This window comes from Pleurodeles waltl, chromosome 1_2 (assembly GCF_031143425.1).
Source record: "Pleurodeles waltl isolate 20211129_DDA chromosome 1_2, aPleWal1.hap1.20221129, whole genome shotgun sequence".
Lineage (NCBI taxonomy): Eukaryota > Metazoa > Chordata > Amphibia > Caudata > Salamandridae > Pleurodeles > Pleurodeles waltl.
The window spans coordinates 447387025-447410494 of record NC_090437.1 but is presented as its reverse complement, the minus strand read 5'-3'; the positions used below and the strand labels follow the sequence as shown (position 1 = coordinate 447410494).

At 43.0% G+C, this 23470-nt stretch overlaps 1 protein-coding gene across 5 annotated transcripts in view; it reads right to left on the bottom strand.

Annotated features, from left to right (window-relative positions):
• Positions 1-1172: 1172 nt before the first annotated feature.
• The window catches only part of C9orf72 (C9orf72-SMCR8 complex subunit), a 228434-nt gene continuing 206136 nt past the window's right edge, over positions 1173-23470 (bottom strand). For all 5 annotated transcript variants that reach the window (XM_069240640.1, XM_069240656.1, XM_069240670.1 and 2 more), the window contains 3 exons: positions 21145-21202; positions 6966-7075; positions 1173-6879 (listed from right to left, as the gene is read on the bottom strand). In XM_069240640.1, the coding sequence (XP_069096741.1) occupies positions 6693-6879; positions 6966-7075; positions 21145-21202 (355 nt within the window). In that variant the 3' untranslated portion in view covers positions 1173-6692. The remainder of the gene's footprint in view (positions 6880-6965; positions 7076-21144; positions 21203-23470) is intronic.

Here is a 23470-nt window from a genome sequence, read left to right as displayed (position 1 = left end):
CTGTCCTGTCTGGTAGGCTGTGACCTAAAAAGGGAGACTGAGTAGTAGGGAATAGTGGGGAGGAGAAAACATGCACAGTGAAACTTCAGGGCAGTATTTTTATTCATGACTGTTGTGCAAATTACACTTTCAAATAAAGACTACAGGATCAGAATGATATATATGTGATTATGGATCTCTGATAAGTGGACTGTTAAAGACACACATCTTAGATCTTTTTAAACGGAAAATAATTCTGAGAATCCTTTTATCTAAGCTATGTTCGAAGGTAATGTTGATTTGTTCTCGGGCACTTATGACTAGTGCTGCAGCTGAAGGGGCAAATTAGTTCAAACTTTCCAGGTGTCCTTTATGTGCAATTTTGCACAGTGTGAAGTATAAGTGGAAGTGTTACATGACGTACATGTGAATAATCAACACAGAATACAAGACTGTTACATGTGTAGAAACTCCAAGAGGGCTTACAAAATTGGGGTCTCAAAGGAACTGTCGGTGGAAATAGCCATGGGAATGCAATTTAAATGTTATTATAAAGTAAGTCTTTTGGTGTTCACCAACATCTTGACATACAAATCCCACGCTTATGTGAGTACTCGAAAATCCAGTGCAAGGATTGAAAAAAGTGCAGGAATGCACTATTTGGGTTGGTTTTAACACAAAGGGTATAGGGAAGAGTAAACTTCTATTATACTGTTGGGAGTGGAGGTGAACACAGGAAAAAAGATAATAAAATTAAACAAATATTTGCCACACACGTAGGACACTATGCACAAGTAAGGTTAAGAATATGGACTTTCATCTCAATGGCTGGAAAAAAACCTTCATGTACCCAAATCCCCACACAACGTACAATAGTAACCAACAATTGGAACGTAAGCACATATGCCAACAGAATTTATTTGCTGCATAGTTAACACATCAAAAGTGTCCCTTAAAATGGCTTTCTAAACTAATTCCAGAAAAGACTGGCAGGCAGTGTTAGGCTTGTAGGCTGAAGATAATAATAAATCATTAGCTATTTTCTTATCATGTCTTCAGTCTTCTTTCGATGACGATGCAAGATGTGGTTGCAGAGACGTAAAGACCAGGTATGTGGTGCTCCCAAGCACATACCGATGTACCTAACAAGAACTTTACAATAAAGTAAATTACAACTGAAATCACAACACATGTTCACATGTCAAATAGGATTGTTTATTACAGAGCTCCCTCTTTTGGACATGCATGAAGATAAAATTATAGCATAGTACAATGAGGGTAACCAATCCTGGCGGTTGTGCAACTAAGCAATTTCGCAACATTTACTATCTCAACAATGTCACAAGGCAGACAAGCACAGAATGGCTAACATGAAAGCGTTACAATACAACCAGTGCAATTTGATACATTTTCAATTAAGTAACATGTTATGCAACTGGTAGGAGTATTAGTGGCACACTTGACCAACAGCCCACTTGTATCGAGAAAGTGTAGCAAATGTGCACACCAAAGAGCTTTACATACATCAATCATATGAATAGAAAGAATAGACAGAAAAATGTGAAGGCTAAGTAAAATGCTGGATGCCTTTCAGGAATGATCTTATTAATATTTGGAAAGCGGCATCCTCTGATACTTTGAAACGCCATCTGCTCTACTATTACAGAATAAAAATCTAACAGCTGTATTTTGCACCTGTGGGAACTTTGTGCATTTTTCAGTAGCATTCCACACAGAGCAGCAGAAAAATCTGCACATCCCGTTTAACTCAGATCTGCAACATTCAACAGGCAAAAATCACTTTTTAAAATTTTTTTTTTAACATTTAACACTTTTCGGAGAGGAAGTGAATGCATTGTTCATGTTATTTGGCAAGACCGTGAAATTGTGATTTTTCTATTTTAAAAAATGAAAACAAACTCCAAAATTCATCTTTGTAAGGTATGCTACAAAAACACTGCTAAGCATGTTGTGGCTTTACGGGATTGGCGGGAAAGTAAACTGTATTTCATTTAACAAATGTAGCAAGTGTTGATGCACATCGTTACAACTACCGACATTAGTTGTTTTTAATGAACACACGAGAAACAGCTCAGTCCATGAATGCATCTTCACATCAAAGGCAGACATGGACTATAAATAAAACTATGCCTATCAGTTTGAATATCACATTTGGGACTGTCTTTGTGCTACGGGATCTAAATGTCACCATCAGGCCTTTGGCAAAAAAAACAAAAACAAACAAAAACACTGTATCTCGAAATAGACAGTAGGACTGTAAACAAAAAAAAACTTGCATTTCCTACTCCTTTACAACCATTTTAATATCGATGCGGTGCCTGCAGAACTAGCCTCCCTTTTGCCTTCAGTGTTGTTCTCTTTAGTTTTCTTATTTGTTTAACTTTTAATTTCAGATTTTGACTAAGAGCGACACAAGTGCATCACTAGCTTTGATTATATTCACATTAGTACTACGATTAGCCCATATCAAAATGGCTAATATTAATTAACAGGTTGAGACCCACACGTATTCAAGTTCATGTCGCTGCACTCTAATCTGCATTCATAATGTTGTCTGCACATTATATAGTGTTTTGCAGCTTATGTGTATTAAATAAATACAAATTCACAATATAAATAATGGCACAATGGAAACTATTGTGATACTTCTGCATTTGTACTCAGACTCCAAGTTAAAATATGCATGCGTGCAACAAATAATAAAAAAACAGGTCTCCGAAAATAGTAAAACATCTTTGTTCGCAAAGTGCATACAAAAAAAACAAAACATCTGAATGTTATACCAAGAAGGAGTAAAACATTAGCCATTTTACATAAATAACAATCACTGCCATGATACCTAGGAATTTAAAGACCACCCCATATCAACTGAAGATGTTTTATACAAAGTCCAGGTCACCCACACAGTTTCTTCTCATCAACACCATTACACTGAAGCAACCATCTGCCTATTGTTACCAGTGTCCTATGCAGGGTTGTTTTTCATCAAGTACCATTTAACTGAGGACACAGTAGGCAGAAAATCACATAGGCAAACCCATTGTGAGTGGGTACTTTGATGTGTAGTTTCTTTCTTGGAACTGTCAGGGATATGGCAGTCTTAGACTAGTCTCAGGGCTTGGCACAACTTACAGACATATACGTACTATTATTTTTAAATTAAAGTAATGACACATTGTTTGAACAAAATATTGTGGCAAAAATATAGAAAAAACTGTGACATTTCAGATCACACCAATCAATCCTGGCAAACTACTCCTTGAATAATCTTGTAATAATGTTTGACACAAGTTATAGCATTTGGAAAGCCATACTGTTGTGGACTTTCCCTGAATGACTGAAAGAATCAACAGCAGGGGTGAACTAGTGAGACATAGCATTTAGATTTAAAGGGTTTTCTTCTTTGGCCAGGATTCCTCTACTCTAAAAGCACCCCATTGTGATATTTTCTTCAACCTATCAGACAGGTATCCATCAGTAGATGTTTCCCCCTCAGACGGGGAATATTGTGATGCACAGGATAGCTGTGCAGCTATTTGCTTAGTAGCACAAGGACACTGCTGTTTTCATTCCAATGTCTCCCCAATGGTCCAATTTTTGAGACCACAGGCTGGGGAAGAATTTTCTAACATGTCACACACGGATGTATTAAAAGAAAGAAAATTACTAGATGGCAGTATTTTGTGGTATAATATCATCATCCTCCAGACAAGCATTGCTCCAAGACCTTCCTTCTTGACACCAGACACCAAAAGAACACTCATTACCATGGTTCCTGTGATCACACAAATTAAATTAACGCTTGATTCATGTATTGATGCATTCCTAACAACTTAGTGAATAACAGACTTAGACGCTGACCTGGTCTGTAAAGGTAATGGCACAGACAATTTTAGAAACTAGTCAGATTTGTACATCTGGATTACAGAAAGCACTACCATCACTGTCAGGCATTTAGTCAGTGGATATGAAGTTGGATGAAATAACCTTGTATCAGTAACCTAACTGCCTATGGTCAACCTGGGGAAAAAGCAGCACGTTGTTCTTGTATTGGTAGTTATGTCAGATGTTTTCCCTGTAGAGAGGAGTTACCATTGGGCAGCACTCTTTCTCCAAGAATTTGTTTATCTTTTTAAATCCATTAAAGATCTCATTCCTGGTATTGTTCCCATATTCTAGCCATCCCTGATGCAGATTCCTTCTTATAGCTCTGTCATCAACACTGGAACTATTTTTCATTGTCAAGGAGGCAAGTGACCTCTTACAATAAAATGTGTGAGTGAGCTTAAGACAAAATATTCATAATGAATAGAATGCCTGGAGTTACTGTTAAAGCCTTTCAAATATTTCCTTTAAATCAATTTAATCTTCCCCAGTTGGAAGTGGATTCTTCCCAGTGTGGGAATTAATCCCTCTTTCACCCTTCATCCATGTTTGAAGTTAGGAGTGGAGGCTTCAGGGACAAGTGGAAAAGACATCTATTTGATTTAATTCATCACCAATTGCAGTGGCACTACCTTTGGAACAACTCCTGTGAATGCTGTAACTCAAGGATTTAAACCCACTCAGAACTGTGGCAAGCAAAGGATACCCTAAGACTATAGTATTTTTGGGAACCAAACACACTGGACAATATTATGGGTGGATCCAGTACTTCCAGCGGGGCCCCAGGTTTTAGTACCCACAGCGTTTGATTTAGAGTTCGGCGGGCAGATTACTTCGTCACAAATGTGATGGATATCCGGTCCGCCATATTACAAGTACATTAAATCCAATGGCACTTGTAATAAGGTGGACAGGATATCTGTCAAGTTTGTGACAGAGTAACCCGTCCGCCGAACTTTAAATCAGGCCATAAGTCAAGCACAAAGCCACAGCAAAGGGACACCACTCTTGCAGTCAAGCGGTTTATCATGAGTGCACTTCACAAAAAATATCATGGTTAGGCTTTTTCTAGTCCTCCTGCAGTAATGTTTCTGGCCCCAAGCATTGTGTATCAGAAACAGTTTGCACACTTAAGCAAATCATGCCACATTTGATGTTCTAAAATGTCTTTGCTCTCACAGTGCAGACCTTTCTTTTCAAAGTGATATATTATTTTTGCTACCCCTATTAATGAGGATTTTCACAGCTATGCCAGCTTGAGGGCACCAGACGCTTAACTTCCCCATCACCAAAGTCAGCAAAGTGAGTGTTGTGTGCTCAGTATTTCTTTTCTTAGCGAGCAAGATAATGCTTGAAGGTCATACTAGAATACTGAACACCAATGATATATCATTATAGATCATGGTGTCTCCAGTAACACAATAAAATGAATACCAGAGTTTACTGCAGAAGGATATTAAATTCTTTAACCACGTTCTGCATGTAATCATCAAGAAGGCAGGTTGCTAGGAGAGAACATTAGAGCAGAGCAGTCAATCCTATATGAGAATGCCTTCAGCCACCATAAACACCTTATACTTCATCCAGGTCCCTAGGTGCGTTCTGTAGGTAAATTACATCTCATCATTTATCTTATCATCATTGTCTACTAGCCATTTAGAAATGTGGTGACAGCTCTGTTTCTTTCTAGATTTAAAACAAAGGGACCCTGCATCTGACACTACTTTCTCCCGATTACAAAAACTATCTTTGTTCAATTATAAACCTTGACAAATGTCTCCTCAACATTGTCATTTATCCTGAAACTGCCACATCAACAAAGGTTGGTGCGGAAATGGCTCTTGAAGTTACTAACTCATTAAGATGAGGCAGATTAAAGGCAGATGAGAGAAAGCCAGCCCACACAGCACCGTTTGTGAGCGGAATTTAATTTGTGGTTGGGATTTAGAAATCCGGACCACACTAGAAAACCTGCTTACATCTGAGGATTAATTGCTCTGCCACAGGTATTCCATGGGACAAGAACGCTTCTCTCAAAGTCTAGCAAGTACAGTCATCCTCCATTCTCTGTATGCTGTAGTCTTTAACCTGATACAATGCCTGCAGGAAGAAAGGTCTCAGTCAAATGAGAGCTAAAACATCCATCTAAATCCCATCTAGATCTGCCTACATATTATCATGATGAATGGTTACTTTTCATGGAGGAGCCACTTTTTCAAGTAATCAAGAAAAAACACCTAGACAGAGTATCCAAGAATAGATGGTAAACATTCTCTAATAAGGGGAGCAATGAGAGGACCTGAAGCAGAGAAAAATGAACTAAGGTGTCAGTCATGGTGTTGCAAAATGCAAAGATACAGTGTCGTGTTTGTCTCTTTTTTCTCTGAAATTATTGGAATAAAAGAAATATTTGGACTTAAAAATATTTTGGGGTTCTGCATAGCACCAGGAAAACAATTAACAACTTGCAAAAGTTAGAATTACCCCTGGCTGAACAACATTCTTAACTTTGACATAAATGGTCATATATTGATTATCAGAACATCTTCCAGCCATTCTGACTCATCTTGGTCTTTCCAAAATATGCACTGAGAAGAAGACTTGGCAGTAAATGATAGCTGCACAGGCAGTAATCAAGGTTTAGGTTTGAAATTTACTATCATTCAGGCAAACATGCATTTATTCCAACTACCACTCATCATTTCTGTGGCATGAATTGGAGCACGACCGGCACATTGAATTGCTTTTACCAAGAAGCAGCATTAGATCATTAAAAGCCATGACAAATACATTTCAAAGTCAACAGTTTAAAATGCCATCAGCACATCCCGTTCTTGAACACTGGTGTAAAAGGGTCTCCCGAAAATGAACGAATGGAGGCCTGGTTTGATCTTCTCTGCAAAAGCCATAATGATATTTAGATCGCCTTCTGCTGTCAGGTCGAGGTCTACTTTCAAATTACGCAGGGACTTAAAAGGTTTCTTTCCTTTTTGTCTGTGGTAAGAAAAAATCCAAACATATCTTAAAACAACTTTAAGATCATTTGACAAAGTTTCACAGTTATCACATTTTGCACTTACGTGTCATCTTCTATGTATTTAAGCAGCGTTAAGGCTTTCCTATGAAGAATTAGGAGAAACTGTGCCAGGAATACGCTCCTCAGAGATAGGCCAGGTTTTAATAGAAACATCTGTGGAAACAATTATAGCCAGAACATTTATATATGAAGAGTAGCATCATACAAGACATAGAAGAAAAGATACATGGAAGATACTAAAATACATTGTAGGCTGCTTACCGGGACAATTATGTTAAGAAAAGGTATATAGATTTCAAAAAGTGAAATGCTCTACTTTGGCAGAAAAATGGAGGGGTGTCATACTCAAATGGGAAACAAAAGAATAAGGTCTTTGTGTTTGGAAATTCTCTTTCTTGACATCAGAGAGCATTCGCCGACTGGATGAAAGACAGCTGCCTCAAGCTCAACTTGGACAAGACAGAGATTCTCATCCTGGGCCCCACACCCACTGCCTGGGAGGACTTCTGGTGGCCAACTGCCCTCGCAACTGCCCCAGCCCCCACCAACCATGCACGCAACCTTGGCATCATTCTCGACTCCTTGCTGCCGTTTGCCTGCCAAGTCAATGTCGTCTCATCGCCGTGCTTCCACACACTTCGCCCACTCTGGAAGATCTTCAAGTGGATCCCCATAGAAACAAGAAGTACGGTCACTCACGCACTCATCAGCAGCAAACTCAGATAGGGCAACGCACTCTATGTCGGCATCACAAAGAAACTTCAAACAAGACTCAAGAGAATACAGAATGCAACGGTCAGACTCATTCTGGACATCCCCCGCCACAGCCACATCTCTGCCCACCTGAGAAACCTGCACTGGCTCCCCATCAACAAACGCCTCACCTTCAAACTCCTGACACACTCATGCAAGGCCCTGCACAACACTGGACCAACCTACTTCAACCACCGCCCATCCTTCTACGCCCCCTCCAGACAACTCCGCTCTGCTCAACTAGCCCTCTCTGCCAGCTATTTTTGAGTTTTCGGGGTTAAGTTGGCTTTCTCACAAAAAAGTGAGTCCTCTTCAAACAGCATATTCATCAAGAAAGCCTGGATGTGTACTGAAAATCCACTAAACCTCATTAAAGCATCTTTGCGGATTAGGACACTGGTCCTCGTGGCAAGGGAAACTCCTTAGACTATTTATCAGAAAGTAAGGGCGTGAGGATTACCATTAAAAGTGGAAGCTTGCACCATTGGGCTTCAGGTGGAGGGTATGGAATCAGAAACCTTGAGTCCCCAGGTGCCAGTTTATGGAGTCTGGCAATGGGGAAGCTAATAGCTAGGACTGAAAAGGGTTTAGACCTGGCTGCCAAGACAAGGTTGATTAGTGCCTCACTTAAGAAGAGAGGCACAGAATTTGAGAACCCAGGCTGAAGGATTTCTGTGAGCAAATTGGCTTTTGCCTCCTTTTCCAGAAGATGGAGTTCTCACAGCTCAGCAGCCCTCGTAACAACTAACTGCAAATAAAAGATTTTCCTCAGCATAAGGAACTTATGGTGAATCAATACTCTATTTTGAGTGAGGTGTCAAGGGCACCAGCATACCGGGGAATCATCTTCAAAATAAAGCTGTGCTTTAGTAATTATGGCTATTGCAACAACAACATGGGAATACTTGAATTAATTAGCCTCAGCAACTGCAATCGCTCAGGTGGCATTCCGGTCCATCGTTTTTCACCCACCATGCCACTCTAGATAAAGGCCCACCTTATGCAAATCAGTACCAACCCTGCTCCTCATGGGAACACTCTGTCCTGAACTGCTAGGAGAGGCCCCACCTAGAAGGGACCACAAGCAACCACCAACTTATTTCACCCTACAAGGGGCTCATCAGTAGGGTGTAGCTTAAGCACTATGGCGGCATAGAAATCACATGGCCAACATCAGGCACACCATCCAACACAAGGTGACAACGGCAACAAGACCAACTAATTTGTGTTGGTATAGTGGGCAAAAGAATGATGGGTTGAAATGGTACCCTGAGCGATGGCCAGTGGTTAGACCTATTGCACACATTTCTCCCACCACCTTTTGTGGGTTTGATTTAACATCCCAAGTTTCCATGGGTATGCCAGATGTGGGTCTCTTGCTCACTGTGCCACTGAATCTAGCTACACCTGACGGAAGAGGCCCTAGCAGGCCAAAGCCTTTCTTGAGCTGCTGCTGTTCCGGGTAAGTGGGGACATGGCTTAGCAGTTCAGACAGATTGTTTTACTGGGCCAGAGCCAAGACTGATTTGTATATGGCTGGGTCTAAAGAGAGGTTTCATGGTGTGCAAAAGAACGGTGGGTTGGAAAGCTACACCCAGCAATAGCCAGTTGTTAGACTTATTGTAAGCATTCCTTCCATCGCCTTTTGTCTTTTCAGTAACGTAGCACAATATTCTGCATACTCTCAACTACAAAGGATCCAACTCTGGGTCCAGTGCCGACTGATTCAGCATCCATGGCAGTAGAGCCAATGGAGCAACACTCAGCAAGACATTCAGCAGAGATGCGAAAGCAGAGTGGGCAGACGCCAAGTGAGGTAAGTCAGCACTGCTACTGTGTTGTCCCGACCGTGCCATGGGGTTGGGAAGCACACCAGAGGAAACCAGAGCCAAAATAAATACTTGCAGCAAGCCATCTTTGAAGGCCACCTCCAGCTGCAGAAGCAAAGATGTCTTAGGGAACTCAAGGCGCATTGTTTCAACATTCGGATTAAGTTTAGAAGAGGATGATGAAGGCGAGATTGAGTCCTATGGATGCAGACTACGCGATCTCCTCTGCAAAAAGGAGTGCTTGAAAATAATGGAATCTTGTTAGAATTTCTAGTGTTTCATTTTTGGAAGTCTTATCCTCCGGCTTTCACTTACCTAAAGGAGAATTAGTTGCTGGACTTGGGGTCTTTTCTGCTCCCAGACACAGGGGTGTGGAATTTAACAAAATATGTACTTGTCTATGGGACAGGCTGCTTCATAAATCTACTTGTCCCTCTGGTGCCATATAGTGCAGCGACAAATGATGGCAGCACTCTCATTATGTAAGAGCTATGTTAACAGCCTCTCTGATTATGCCAGAGCTAATACTACAGTAGGGGTTGAATACTAGCAATTGCAAGCCCTACTATAGAAATTTCTTTATTCTGCCACCTTTACGCAGATCTACATACTGGGGCTGGAGGAAGCAGAAGCAATAGTTCCAGGGCTGGAATGCCTTTGATCCTGTGCAAAATTACTAACTTGCAAGTTTTAAGGATTTTCACCAGCTCTTCTCTAATCTTTCCCCCCCACTGAGAAAGGTTGGAAAATGTATTCCTGACAAGGGCAGAAGTAGAAGTTCTTCCAGGGTTGGAAAAAAGGGGTTGGAGGTAAAATAAACTTGTAAATGCTCATTAGATTTTCACACGAGCAAATCTATATTTGCATACAGTTCACAAATATTTTCTAGGAGTAGAACCTCCTGGTCCACTCCTGTAAATTCTTCTGCATTCATGAAAGTCACTAATGCAAGTCATATACCATGGGTGCACTTTTGTGATTTTCTTTGAGAATTGGGCCTCTAATTAGGTCTGGCATTAACCAATATATGTTGATGTTATTACAATTCTATTTCTCTTTTTATCCATCTATCAGCTGGCTTTATTGTGAGTGATGGCATTCTGCTCTTCCACAAGGAGCACATTGGCACACACAGTAGTTATGTTTAGTGCCAGGAAGTACTATGGCAATATGTGCTTTTTAAAAACCAATTATTGTTTTTTGCTTCTTGCCAATGTTTGTTACAATGACGAGGGCCTGCCAGCTCCTGCAACAATAAAGTACTAACATGCATTAACACATTTTACTAAATGATGCTTCAAAGAAATAGTACCTACAATTTCACAGTAAGCAAAGAATCATCAATCTTGCTTACAAGCTTCTGCAAACATTTGCATCCGATTAGAGAGCATTCCGGGAGCATTATACATAGTCTCATATTGCTAAACTTTCAAAAGTGTGTGTACACATTTTTTACTGGAACCACTGTCAGAAGTGCAGTGTGACCGTACACTGTTTAATAAGAGTGCTCATCCTAATAATAAAGGCTTTGCCTTAATGAACCATAAATACAAGTTCAAACAGCATTAACATGTAGACACAAATATTACCTCAACTGCAGACAGCTTCCTTCCCTGTAAAAGTGCAGCCAAATGGTTTGCATTTTAAGGGGTTGGGTCTACTAGTCTGAAGGACAAAATAAACATGAAAACCTGCTGTCCTTGTCCCCAAGCAATATGTCCTGGGTGTCGGGAATGGCTTTTAACAACCACAACATGGTTTGAAGCCTGTAGTTATTGGCATTCCTGCTACACTTTTTATTTGGGGGAAAGGAATCAGGGATACCCAAAATCGGTAGGAGCAGATCTCCAGATCCAGATGCTGAAAAAAGGAATCAATATTAGAGTGCAGTGTTGACACCTATATGATGCTCCATGTCGGCGGGATGAAACCATGATGGAGCCACCTACCAGCACTCAAGTGCTCTTAGAGGATGTTTTTCAGATCCAGCCTTCTGCTTTGGAGCATTCATTATGTGAAAAATCTTTGGGTAGACATATTCAACAGATTTAAAAAGGTACCTTTGTAGAGTATACCTTGCAAACCGGGCTATTTTCTGATGACGTCTCAAGTGGGGAGAAAATAGCATAGTGATGTCAATTATGTCCATGGGACACCTTATTCAATCCTGGAACCACTCTTTGCTGAGGTAATAAGGGAGCCTGAAAAAAACTCACTAAACAAGAATGCTGCGGCCAGGAGGACACATAACTAAATACACCAAGCTTTGCAAAAATCTATTGCTTATTCATCAATAACAAGATCTCCATGAGACATATTTTGTATTGTAGTATTGGATACACCATACAAAAGAGGGTTACATAACACCTTAATGGAGCTCTGGATGCTGTGCATCTTCATGTCTGGCAATTACTCCAACTACCGCCCCCAATCAAGAACCCAGAACAAATCTTCCCAAGATTTTAGAGCAGCAGCAAGCAAAAGTGAGATCATTGTCTAGGGTTTGATGCACACTAGCCCCACACTATATCTGTGAATCACAATCAAACAAGTTAAGTGATTCTTAAGTAGCAAAACCAAAAAGGTAAACACCAAAAACATTACAGAGCAAACCAATGTCTGTAACAATTCACAGTGCTGATGCAGAATTCCAGAAAAAAGAGCTTCAGGTTTCCTGCTTAGATGATCTGAGCATTGAAGCTGAGAGCTCAGGGACACAGTAGTAGATTTGTGAAAGCAAGGCACCAACCCGTCAAGAGTAACAGCAGTGAAATTCACAAACAGTTGTTCCCCCAAAGGAGCTTCCCACTATCGATCAACATTCAGTAAATTTAAAGCCTTACACCTCCAAAAGGAGAGGAAAGAGCATAGGCATTTATTAGAAGGCAATGCACACTGGCTAATTTGAATGTCAGTTACTGTTGAACATTGGGCACATCCACAGAAAACATTTGCAGACAGTGTCACAGCTATCCAGGGTTACATTCACCAGGTTGCCATACACAACACATCAAAAAAGATAATTTCAGTTACATCTTAACATTTGTATGACTGTGAAGCTAGTGCAGAAGCTTTCATGACAAATCTTTCAAAAAAGTAAAAGGGCATCAATATTGACATTAACAAATGGCCTCCTGTCTTTCACAATAAGCTTGGTGGCTAGTCTTGAGACCTATAATTAGGGCTTGTAGTGCCCAGATTATACTGTACTGACACATGGGTGCCAGGGATGGTTCACTTTCTGAAGAAGAGATTAGACCTAATAGAAGGGAATCTTGTTTGTAAGCATTAAGCCCAAATACTGCTATGAAGGTAATTTGTCTAGAATAAAAATAGTCAGTCTGGTCAAAAGCACTCCAAAAGGTTCTCCCTTGTTTTTCCAATTTAGCATGGCCTGGATGCTAGTTCTGCAGTATGGATGACAGTACAATTTGTTACAAAAAAGGGGGGTTGGAGGGACCGGGAGATTATGTGGTCCAGTGTACAGTCTCCCAAATATAATCCTATGAATTAGAGTACACTGTTCCAAACTACTCTGACTTCCTGGGAGACTTGGGGTCTCAGGAGCAAGGGCCCTCAAGCATCACAATGGATGACTAGCATCATCATCGGGAAATGCTCCTCGCCAGGCCGGCACTGCAATGCCTGACGGGCTCCCCGAAGGGGGTTCTTACGCCGTGCTGTTCTAATAGTCAACTAATATGTTCAGAACTGGCGAGGAGCATTTCCCGATGATGATGCTAGTCATCCATTGTGATGCTTGAGGGCCCTTGCTCCTGAGACCCCGGGTATCCCAGGAAGTCAGAGTAGTTTGGAACAGTGTACTCTAATTCATAGTACAATTTGTTACAACAGGGGTAGGACGTTATTGTGAGATTTTGTGAAAAGCAAGGGAAGATGCTAGATGGTGAACAGTTGTATCAGGACAGTCATTAAGTATTTATGAGTATTTCTCTGATTCTTGTACTTTTGTGCATCTGCATTTTTTACATTTATATTTTGGATGCTGTTGGAAGTAGTGGGGAGTTATAAAAGACAGACATATATTAAGACCTGATACTAGGCTACTGAATGCTTAATACATTTAGGGGGTCATTATGACCCTGGCGGAAGGCGGAGAAGTGGCGGTAAGACCGCCAACAGGCTGGCGGTCTTTTTTTTGTATTATGACCATGGCGGTTGCCGCCATGGTCATCCGCCTGTTCTCCGTTCCGCTCGCCAGGGCGGAGACGACCGCCGGGCTGGAGACCTGGGTCTCCAGCCCGGCGGCCATCACTATACCGCTGGCGGTAGCCTAACCCGGCTTACCGCTGTGGATTTCCTGCGGTTGGAACCGCCATGAAATCCATGGCGGTAAGCACTATCAGTGCCAGGGAATTCCTTCCCTGGCACTGATAGGGGTCTCCCCCACCCCCCACCCGACTCCCTCCCCTACAGCCCCCACCACCCCTGCCACCCCCCAAAGGTGGCAGGGCCCCCCTCCCCACCCCCATCACAGAACACACACACGACACGCACGCAGGCACCACCAACACACACACGCACACACACCGACATACATGCCTACATCCACACACAGTCAGACACGCACACCCACATACAAACATACACGCACACATCCATACAGACATACACGCACTCATTCCCAAAACACGCAACACACCCAAAAGCATACACGCACTCACACACCCCCTCTACATACACAGACGCACACAACACCCCCCCACCCCCCTCCCCTAATGGACGATTGACTTACCTGTTCCGTCGATTCTCCGGGAGGGGACAGGAGCCATGGGGGCTGCTCCGCCGACACCACACTGCCAACAGAACACCGACGTGCCGAATCACAGGACGTGATTCGGTGGGCGGTGTTCTGTTGGCGTGGCGGTGAAGGTGGAGCAACCTCCACTTCCCTGCCGCCCGCCAGTATGGCTGTTGGCGGCTCTCCATCCGAAAAAGGACGGAGAGCAGCCAACAGTCATAATACGCTGAGCGGCAAACCGCCACTACTGGCGGTCTTCCGCACAGCGGTCCCTCGGCGGTCTTGTAAAAAGACCGCCGAGGTTGTAATGACCACCTTAATGTTTTAGTGTAAAGATTTAGTAGAAATGATGGATAGTTATCTGACATGCAGCCATTTGATCTCCCGCACAGTTTGCTTTACTCTTGTCTGAGTCTTCTACATTGAAAGTAACACCTGACGTCATGGAGGTGAGATATGTGTGCTCTATTAATCGTCTTTCGTATTCACAGCTTGATGCTTTACCCTCCAAATTTACAAAAAACACCAAACTGATCAGTACACAGTGGTTCCAGCACTTTGCAGATTGAAGCATTCTTTGTGACAAGTTACAACATGTTAATATTCTTCTATCTTTGTACCCAAGAGCCAATTTCTTGACATAGCACTTGAGCTTACTTTCCTCCTGTAACACTCTTTCTGGTGGATACTCTAGCTAACTACAGACTGCTCACATTGTGGGTATCCCCAGATGCCAGACAGGACCTGGAAACTCACAAAGCAGTGCTCCTGAGTGCCATTAGGTGGTTCCATGTGGCTCCACATCAACCACATTCCACTCTGGAAGTGACAAATTGAGCTGCATGTAAGCACCACCCATGCATTGTGACATCAGTTCCTTGTGGAAGTCTGTCTATTCCCTCAGACAGTGAGCCCATCAGCAGATTCAAAAGACCAGAGTGCAGATTCATAAATTGGGACTCCTTTAGATGGAAAAGGAGACCATTCCACAGAATGCAGAGGTGGTAAGAGGGTGAGTACTCTATGGTTAGATAGGGTATCCAGCAGAAAGAGCATTACCGAAGGCAAGCAACTTCTTCTGAGGAAGACTTCTAATCACAGAGTTCTCACCTCACAATGAGATGTGAGCAGTACTTCCCAAAGTCGTGGGGCTGTGAAATCACTCATATCAAAAAGTCCCAGAGGATCGAACTGGCAAGAAGCGCATCACAACGGACCTGACCGTCAAGGCAATAGTGTTTCATGAACCTGTGCACTGATGTCCATGTAAATGAAGTATACAAAAAATGATGGGTGGAATTATTGAACTAATTTTAGCCACTGGTAATTGCTCAGGCTGCATCCCAGTCCAAGTGACTGGGGTGCGACTGTGAGTAATTGCAAGTGGCTGAGATTGATTCAAGCATCCCTTCTATCACTTCTTTTGTACACTTATGAGCAGTTGCCCATGTATCGGTCTGACAGATTTACAGAACATGCACTCCACGTGCCAACGCAACAGTAGCAGCCTTATTGGTGGAAAGAGCCCTCAGGCCCCTTACAGGCTGCTTCTAAGCAAATGCATAACAGATCTTATTATAGGTGACTATCCACTGTGTAATGCTCTACTTCTGCCCCACCTTGCCCTTTACTGATTCAGGAGATCCCACAAAGGGCTAATTGTCCACCTAATGTTCCTTGGTATGATCGAAGTAAAAGCACAGCGCTATTTTGTCTAAGAAATGGAGTATCTCCTTCTACCACTGATATAGCAGAGCAAAGAAGGTTAAAGAGTGATAACTTGTTCAACATGAAAGGGTATCACTACCCTTGCAGGAACGCAGCCAGAGTACTTAGTTTGCTAGGACAAAAAGGTGGTATAATGTGGCTGGACCGAGAGGGCATGAAGCTAACTCATGCGGCGTCCTGATGTTATCACAACTAGAGACTGTTTTCTAGGCCAGGAGGCATAATAAACAACTGTGCAAGGGCTTAAAAGGGGTACACATTAGGAAAGTTAGAACCAAATTTAAGTTCTATTGTGATGTCACAAAAGACTTTGGTGAGAACATATGTTGCAACTTTTAACAAATCACAACAGGTGATTCTGCTGATCTAGCAGACGTAAAAAGGCAGAGAGGGCCAACAAGTAACCTTTATGAGTGCTCACTGAAAGTCTGGGCAAATGATAAAATGAGCATCCAACAGTTTGGCTTGCAATTAGTTTATCTGGCGAGTGCCTCAGCAAACCATAAACTTGCTCCAACACTCATGGCACACTGATTTAGTGGAAGAACACCTGGCTGCCAAGATCACATCAACTATCGTGGAAGGGAGATGAAAAGAGATCAATTGCTGCCATGTAGGTGCGGTTGCACAGCCCCATATGCAAGACGCTACCCGCTGCTTCTACAGAAAATACTCCCAAAGCAGTAGCCTAATAGGAGGACAAATGATCAAGCCTAGAAATGCTCCAGGCCCAATCCAGAGCCACTGAGCTGATTTGGGCCTGGGCATGTCTGATCTTCTTCAGAACTCGAGCAGGAGAGGTAGCAGTGGGAGGGCATACAGGAGTCCCTAGCTCCACTCAAGAAGGAATATGTGTCTGACAGACAGTTATCTTGGGAATTCCAATGCGCAAAATGGTTGACACTGCATGTTCCTGTCAGTGCGAAAAGACTGAGCCAAGACTCTTCCCGCTACCCTGCACCACATCTGGGTGCAGCTGCAATTTGTGATATGTTAGGCACTGCTGGCTTAGTTTGTCCACCGTAGCATTCAAAGATCCTGCCATTTGGTTTAGGACCATGGTGAAGTCATAATAAACCAGCAGGCTCCAGAGGCGTAGTCCCTGTTGGGACAGGATCCAGGATCCCAACCAGCTCTGCTTGTTGCACTACAACACAGAGGTAGTGTTGTCCATGAGCACTTGCACCAGCCTCCCTTTGATGGTTGGCAGGAAGGAATTTAATGCCAACTGAATTGCAGACAACTACTGCAAACTGATTTGAAGGTTGGTTTCTGCTGGAGATCAAAGCACTCTGAACTTCATCTCTCCTAGATGGTCTCCACAACCCATTAGTGGCACGTTTATCACCAATGTCTACTCTGAGTAGGGTAGGGACATTGGTCTGCCACTGGTGTAGCTGCAGTAAAGAAGCTTCCACTGCATATCTTTTGCAGTCTCGTCCAACAACTGGAGGGAATCTGACATTGATCCCACTGCAAAGCTTCCATGTGTCATCATTTCATAGTCGGCAAGCAGGATGCAGGAAGCCAGTAGACCAACAAGCCTCAGAGCCATCCTCACAGAGACCCAGGAAAGAGGCTGAAACATCAGGATCATAGCATGAATGTCGTAGACCGAAAGTGCACCATATCCAGGATGTCTTAGATGAAAACAAGTCGCTGTGAAGGAGTCAGGTGTGACTTCAGTAGTTTGACTGGGAACCCCAACAATATAAGGTAGTCAAGAATGGTATGCAAATGAGTGTGGTAAGCCCGCCTTCAACAGTCAGTCATCAATGTAGGCGAAGAAAGGTACCCCTAACCTCCAAAGATAGGCAGTGACTAATGCCATGACTTTTGTGAACAGAGCAGGGGCCCTGGTGAGGATTAAAAGCAGTAAAGCAAACAAAGTGCTGGTGTTCCACCATGAACTACAGCTATCATTTGTGGATCAGAAGGACTGGAAAACGAAAATAGACATCCTGCAGGCCCAGCACCACCATCTAGTCTCTTGGGTCCAGACAGATGGAACCAGTGCCAGTGTGAGCATCTTTAGTTTGTTCTTGCGCAGGAAGGTGTTGTGAAGGCAGAAATTCAAATAGGACACAGGCCACCATCTTTCTTCAGCACAAAGAATTAGAAGGAATAACAACCAGTCCCCATTTCCGACACTGGTACCCTCCCTTTGGTCAAAACAACCTGCACCTCCTTGTGCAAAACAGAGTGATGGCCCTCTAAAAGCTATTCCGATGTAGGCAGATGGTCAAATAGGAATGGTAGGGCATAGCCCTGTTGGAAGGTTTGAAGGCCCCATCTGTTGGATGTGATGCTTTGCCTCACCTGGAGAGAGTGGCTGACACTACCCTCTATAGGGTAGTAGTGTGCCACCCAGGGCACATTAAAGAGATTTTGGAGTTGCTGCCAGAGGGACAGGGTATTGCGACATATGCTGTTTTTGATGGAACGGTCATTGTCTTTTGGGGCCAGAGCCCCAAATTCGAAAGGGTTGGGAGGCATGTTGTGCCAATGCAGGGCCTGATACCAAACCACTAGCATATCCCTAAAACTGTCAGGGAGATTGCTGACCTGGTGCCAAAAGGCCCAAAGAGTGCATAGTGGGTCAGCTAGTTTTAAAATGCTCTAGAGCTAAGTCGGCCTTGTTGCTGAACAGGCAGGATCTGTCAAAAGGTATGTCTATTAGGAATGCCTGAAAGTCTCCAGAGAAGCCTATGGATCTCATCCATGCATGGCGCAGAAGGATGGGTGAAACTTGTTCCAACAGCTCATCCTAGACAATTAATAATGGTTAAGCCTTACTGGATGATAAGCATGGCCACATCCCAGCCATCCTGAATGGTGTGGGACAAGGAAGCTTGTAAGTCTTCTAGAACCGCCAGTAACATCTCACCAGTCATACTGCGGAAAGCATGGGTGTAGTGACCCAGGAGGCAGCTGGCACTGAGTGGCCTCAGGGCAAGGCTGACCAACAAAACTATTCTCTTACCACATGTTTCTATACGTTTGACTCCCCATCTGGAAGAGTAGTTGGAAAGGTAGTAGGGCTCACTTTATTGGGCATCTGCACCATCAAACTCTCAGTAGTTGGATGCAGAGTTAAAACATTGGGTTGCCAGGAGCTGGTCTATGACGACATGTGGCTTACAGATTAGGCAGATGGCCTGAGCATGGTTTACTAGAAGTGCAGAAGAGGTTTGGTGGGTGTGTGGCTAGGCTGAAGCACCTCAGTAAAATCATTAGTTTTTACCCATAAGGTGGGAAGATGGAGGTCAAGGACTTGCCAACTACTAACCGTGGCAAAGGTTGTACTTGCCCCAATCGCAGGTACGGAGATGGAGTGGGCGGAGGGGTTGGGGTTGAAGACACCAACCCAGTATCAGATGAGGTATCCAGTCCACTGGCATTTTTCAGGTCTTCATACCAGTTATTCTCATTATAGGGTGGGGCAAACACATCCGCTTCACCCCACTGTAATTTCCATAAGGCTCAAGCTGGTTGGGGTATGAGCTAATAGTTGGTGCAGCATCAATGCAGTAACGGTTTAGGGTTTTGGACAGAGGGAGTGAGTATTGGCTGCACAACACTGGGGTCTGGAAGATGCCTCATTTGAGGTGGAGATGACTCACACTTAGAATCGGACACCACAGTAAGTTGTGGATCCTTTTCAACGTTCAAGGGACCGGGACAGATTTTGGTGCCAGAGCCGAAGGCAGTACCAACGCAGACTGTGCCAACAATGGATCCAAGAGCAATGAATGTTTCATCTGTTGACTGGTGACTAAATATGCAAGTTATTTTTTTGTTATAACAAATTCTTAGCTGCGTGGTAGGGCATTTCTAGCTGCCCTAGAAAGGAACGTTTAGTGCTACTGTCTAGGAACTGAATTCATCTATATGTGGAGGAGACCCCTGTCTCCTACATCATCATGCTGTGCAGCCAAGATCAATTTTGCTTCCATCTACAATTTGTTAATGTGTAGCTAGAATTAGAATTATAACGACTAAATTAAAGATAAATTGAGCATAATACTGCTAATTATTTTAAAAAACGCCCTGCATGGGCTTGCAAGACTCTAAAAACTACTACCCAATTTCCAATTTAGCCTTTGCATTGGAGGCACTCGAGAAAGCCAGTTCCATTAATTTACAGGCTTTCCAGAAACAAAGTTTAAGCAAGCTACAGATACATTTACAGCACTACATGAGGTGCAGAACATCACTTTCTGTGAATGGTATTAGAACTAGTGCCGGTAGATTGGCCACCTAACTCCATGTCATCACGGGCACTGTTCTAAGTCTTTCAGATGGCAACATAATACATTCTGGTTGTTGCTGCCATCATTTGTATTTAATGAACTAATTGGAGTGACACACTTGGTAGCAACAATGTGTAGGTTTAAAGTCCAGGATAAGGCACATTGTTCTTATTGACTGGAAGTGTCACCATAATAGGTGCTCTTTGACACTATGATAAACAGCATATAAGTACAGTGCTTCTAGTAAGTAGTAGGAGCGATGGAGGTAGATGGAACATGGCAAGCATCCTTTCTCTATGATCAACAGGTGTGAATGAAAATTGGAGGTGAGGAGAGGTGCTACACTCTAGTTACAGCCTAGTAGTCCAGTAGCATGCTCTGCTCAACAGAAGTCATGGCGTTCCCTATTACATTCTACTAAAAAGACTATTGCCAATCTGATCAGAATGCCACTGCTTCTGTCTGACTCTGCTCCACTGTCCTCATACGCCACAAGAGGATTTTAATATTACTGCTTACCTCACTGTGCCTTGACTGGTGTGTGACGCCCTTATGATGTAACAGTCTGTTGTTTTGATTGGACAGGTTTTTACTTGTCTGAGCAATCATGACTGGCTCTGGTAAATACCAGAGCAAGAAGAGTCACATGAGGATTAATGGATGAAAAGATGCCAATGGCTACATAGGGCTGACCAAAACCCCACTTAAAGTCAGTAAAGAATACAATCGGTTATCCCTGCAAGGCACAAGCCCCATATATGTTAACCCTCAAAATTACTGTGTTACTGGCTCTCATTTTATCTTTTGGTGTGATTTTTTTAGTGCCTGATCCTAAAAATATTTATATTACTTGTTTGAAACTGCAATGAAAAGGATGAGAGAAAAAATGTGTTGTACCTGATCCAAAAAGGACTTCACTAGTGTGTCTCTGTGCAGAACATCTTGAAAGATATTCCTGTAAAGAAAACAAACGAAAGAACCTTTTAGACTGTTCACCAGTAAGGCTTGAACAGAACTTCTGTACATCTTCAGGAGAGTGAGCTACAATTATTGTCCACCAAGACCAAGCATTTCCAAGTTGTGTCTCAAGCATTACAACAAATAAATGAAAAAACTCGAAGATCACCAAAACCATACTTGACGTTTGATGTGTTAAAATGTTAATACATTGAAACTCACATTAAAAGTAGATAGCATGTTGGGCATCAGTATTGCAGAAAAAGTAAACGGACATCGATATTTATGTTTAGTAGGTTTAGAGAACAGTGAACAACAGAAGAGAACCCATTATGTGGCACAAATAATGCCAGGCTCTAGAAGCTCATCAGACAATGCAGTTCCCTAGTTATACCCAGATCTTCGGGTCTGCAACATCAGACTTTCGAAAAACAAACACATAATAACATTAGTGAAGTTGTAATCTCTTAAATAAATAATCAATAAATCATCAGCTGTCATTCTACCATAAAACGAGTTACCCCTTTCAAAATTCTAAAGATTTTTTCAAATAAACGAAACGACCCATGATTCTAAAACAACTTATTTGAACCTAAACACCATTCTTATAATAGTGATCAAGAAGAACAAGTTTCTTACCTCTGGTAACGCACTTTCTGGTGGGTACTTTGTCTAACCGAAGACAATATTCCCCAAGGCATTAGACTGAATCCAAACATTTTCTCAGCAGAGGTCTTGTGGATAGGCCTCGTTCCACCCCAGAAGTGACAGATCAGAGCCACATATAAATGCCAACCCTGTGTGCGCTGGTGTCAGTTTCTTGATAGATCCTTTCTGCGCCCTCAGACACTGAGCACAAAACAACTGTCAGTGTACAGATCTCTAATTTGGGACGTTTTTTAGATGGTAAAAAAGAGGCTACTTCACAGAACATGGAGGTGGGAGACCAGTGAGGAATCTGCAGTTAGACAGAATATCCCACAGAAAGAGACTTATAAAAGATAAGCAACTTGTTCTTTTGTGGATTCTTCTAATCGCAGATTCCTTACTTTTAATATAGACACCAAAGAGGACTCAGATGAAAATGTCCAGCTGGACCGAATGGGCAAAACGTCCTTGCCATCTGACCCGACTGTCAAGGCAATTGTACATTGTGAATATCTGCTCAGCAAGATCTTGCTAGCTCAAAAATAAAACAAACAACCAAAAGACCAATGAGCCTAGCTTGTAGGGGGGTCTGTGATATGTACACCAAACAATTTTATAAATTTGTCCCACCGCCCTGCGTAAACAGATTTGGAGAGTGATGCTTGGCTATGAGGATAACATCCACAATCTCAGGAGATCCGTTGAATGCAGTCAGCTGTGGCAGCTCAATTTCCATGCATGGAGGGTAGAATACACAGGTTGGGGTGCTGCAACAGAAGATCCTCTTGAAGCAGTAGCCTAATTGGAGGACGGATGCTCATGCCCAGAAGTTCTGTGCACCATATATCCTGACCCGATCTAGAGTCACTAGGATGACTTGGGCCTGGTCATTACTGAACTTCTTCAGAACTCTGGGAATGAGAGGCCGTGGTTGAATGGTGTACGGGAGTCTCTCTCTCCTCTCCTGCCTGAATAATTCTCCTAGAGAGACCGTTCTTGGGAACTCCAATGCACAGATGTTTTGACGCTGCATGTTTTAGACAGTGGCGAAAAGATCCAGATAGTGCTCTTCCCACTGTCAGAAGCCTTGCACCAACCCAGGATGCAACTGCCATTCACCATCCACCAGGTGTCGACGTTGAGCTTCTCCGCCCTGGAGTTTAAGGATCCTTGCCAAGCAGTCATGATCACGGAGATTGTATGACTCTCCAGCCTACTCCAGAGGAGCATCGCCTCTTGGTACAGGACGCGAACACCATTCTGCCCTGCTTGTTGTAGTACTACATGGTGGGGATGATATCTGTGAGATGCTGCACTTCCCTCTCTGGACAGCACGAAGGGCTTCATTGATAGACAGATTGCCCACAACTCCAACAGATGTATGTACAGCCAGGTTTCGACCTCTCCCAGATGACACATCCATCATCACTTCTGCTCTGGGTGGGCAAGGGAGAAGGGTCTGCCACTGGGCAGCTTGAGCTCAAGCAGCCACCACTGCAGACTTGTGTTTTCACCTCTGAAACCTGAATCACATCCAAAAGGTTTCTTTGGTGTTGGGCCCATTGAGACTTCAGATTCAACGCTCCTATAATAGAAGCCTCTGCGAAGGAGTTAAGTG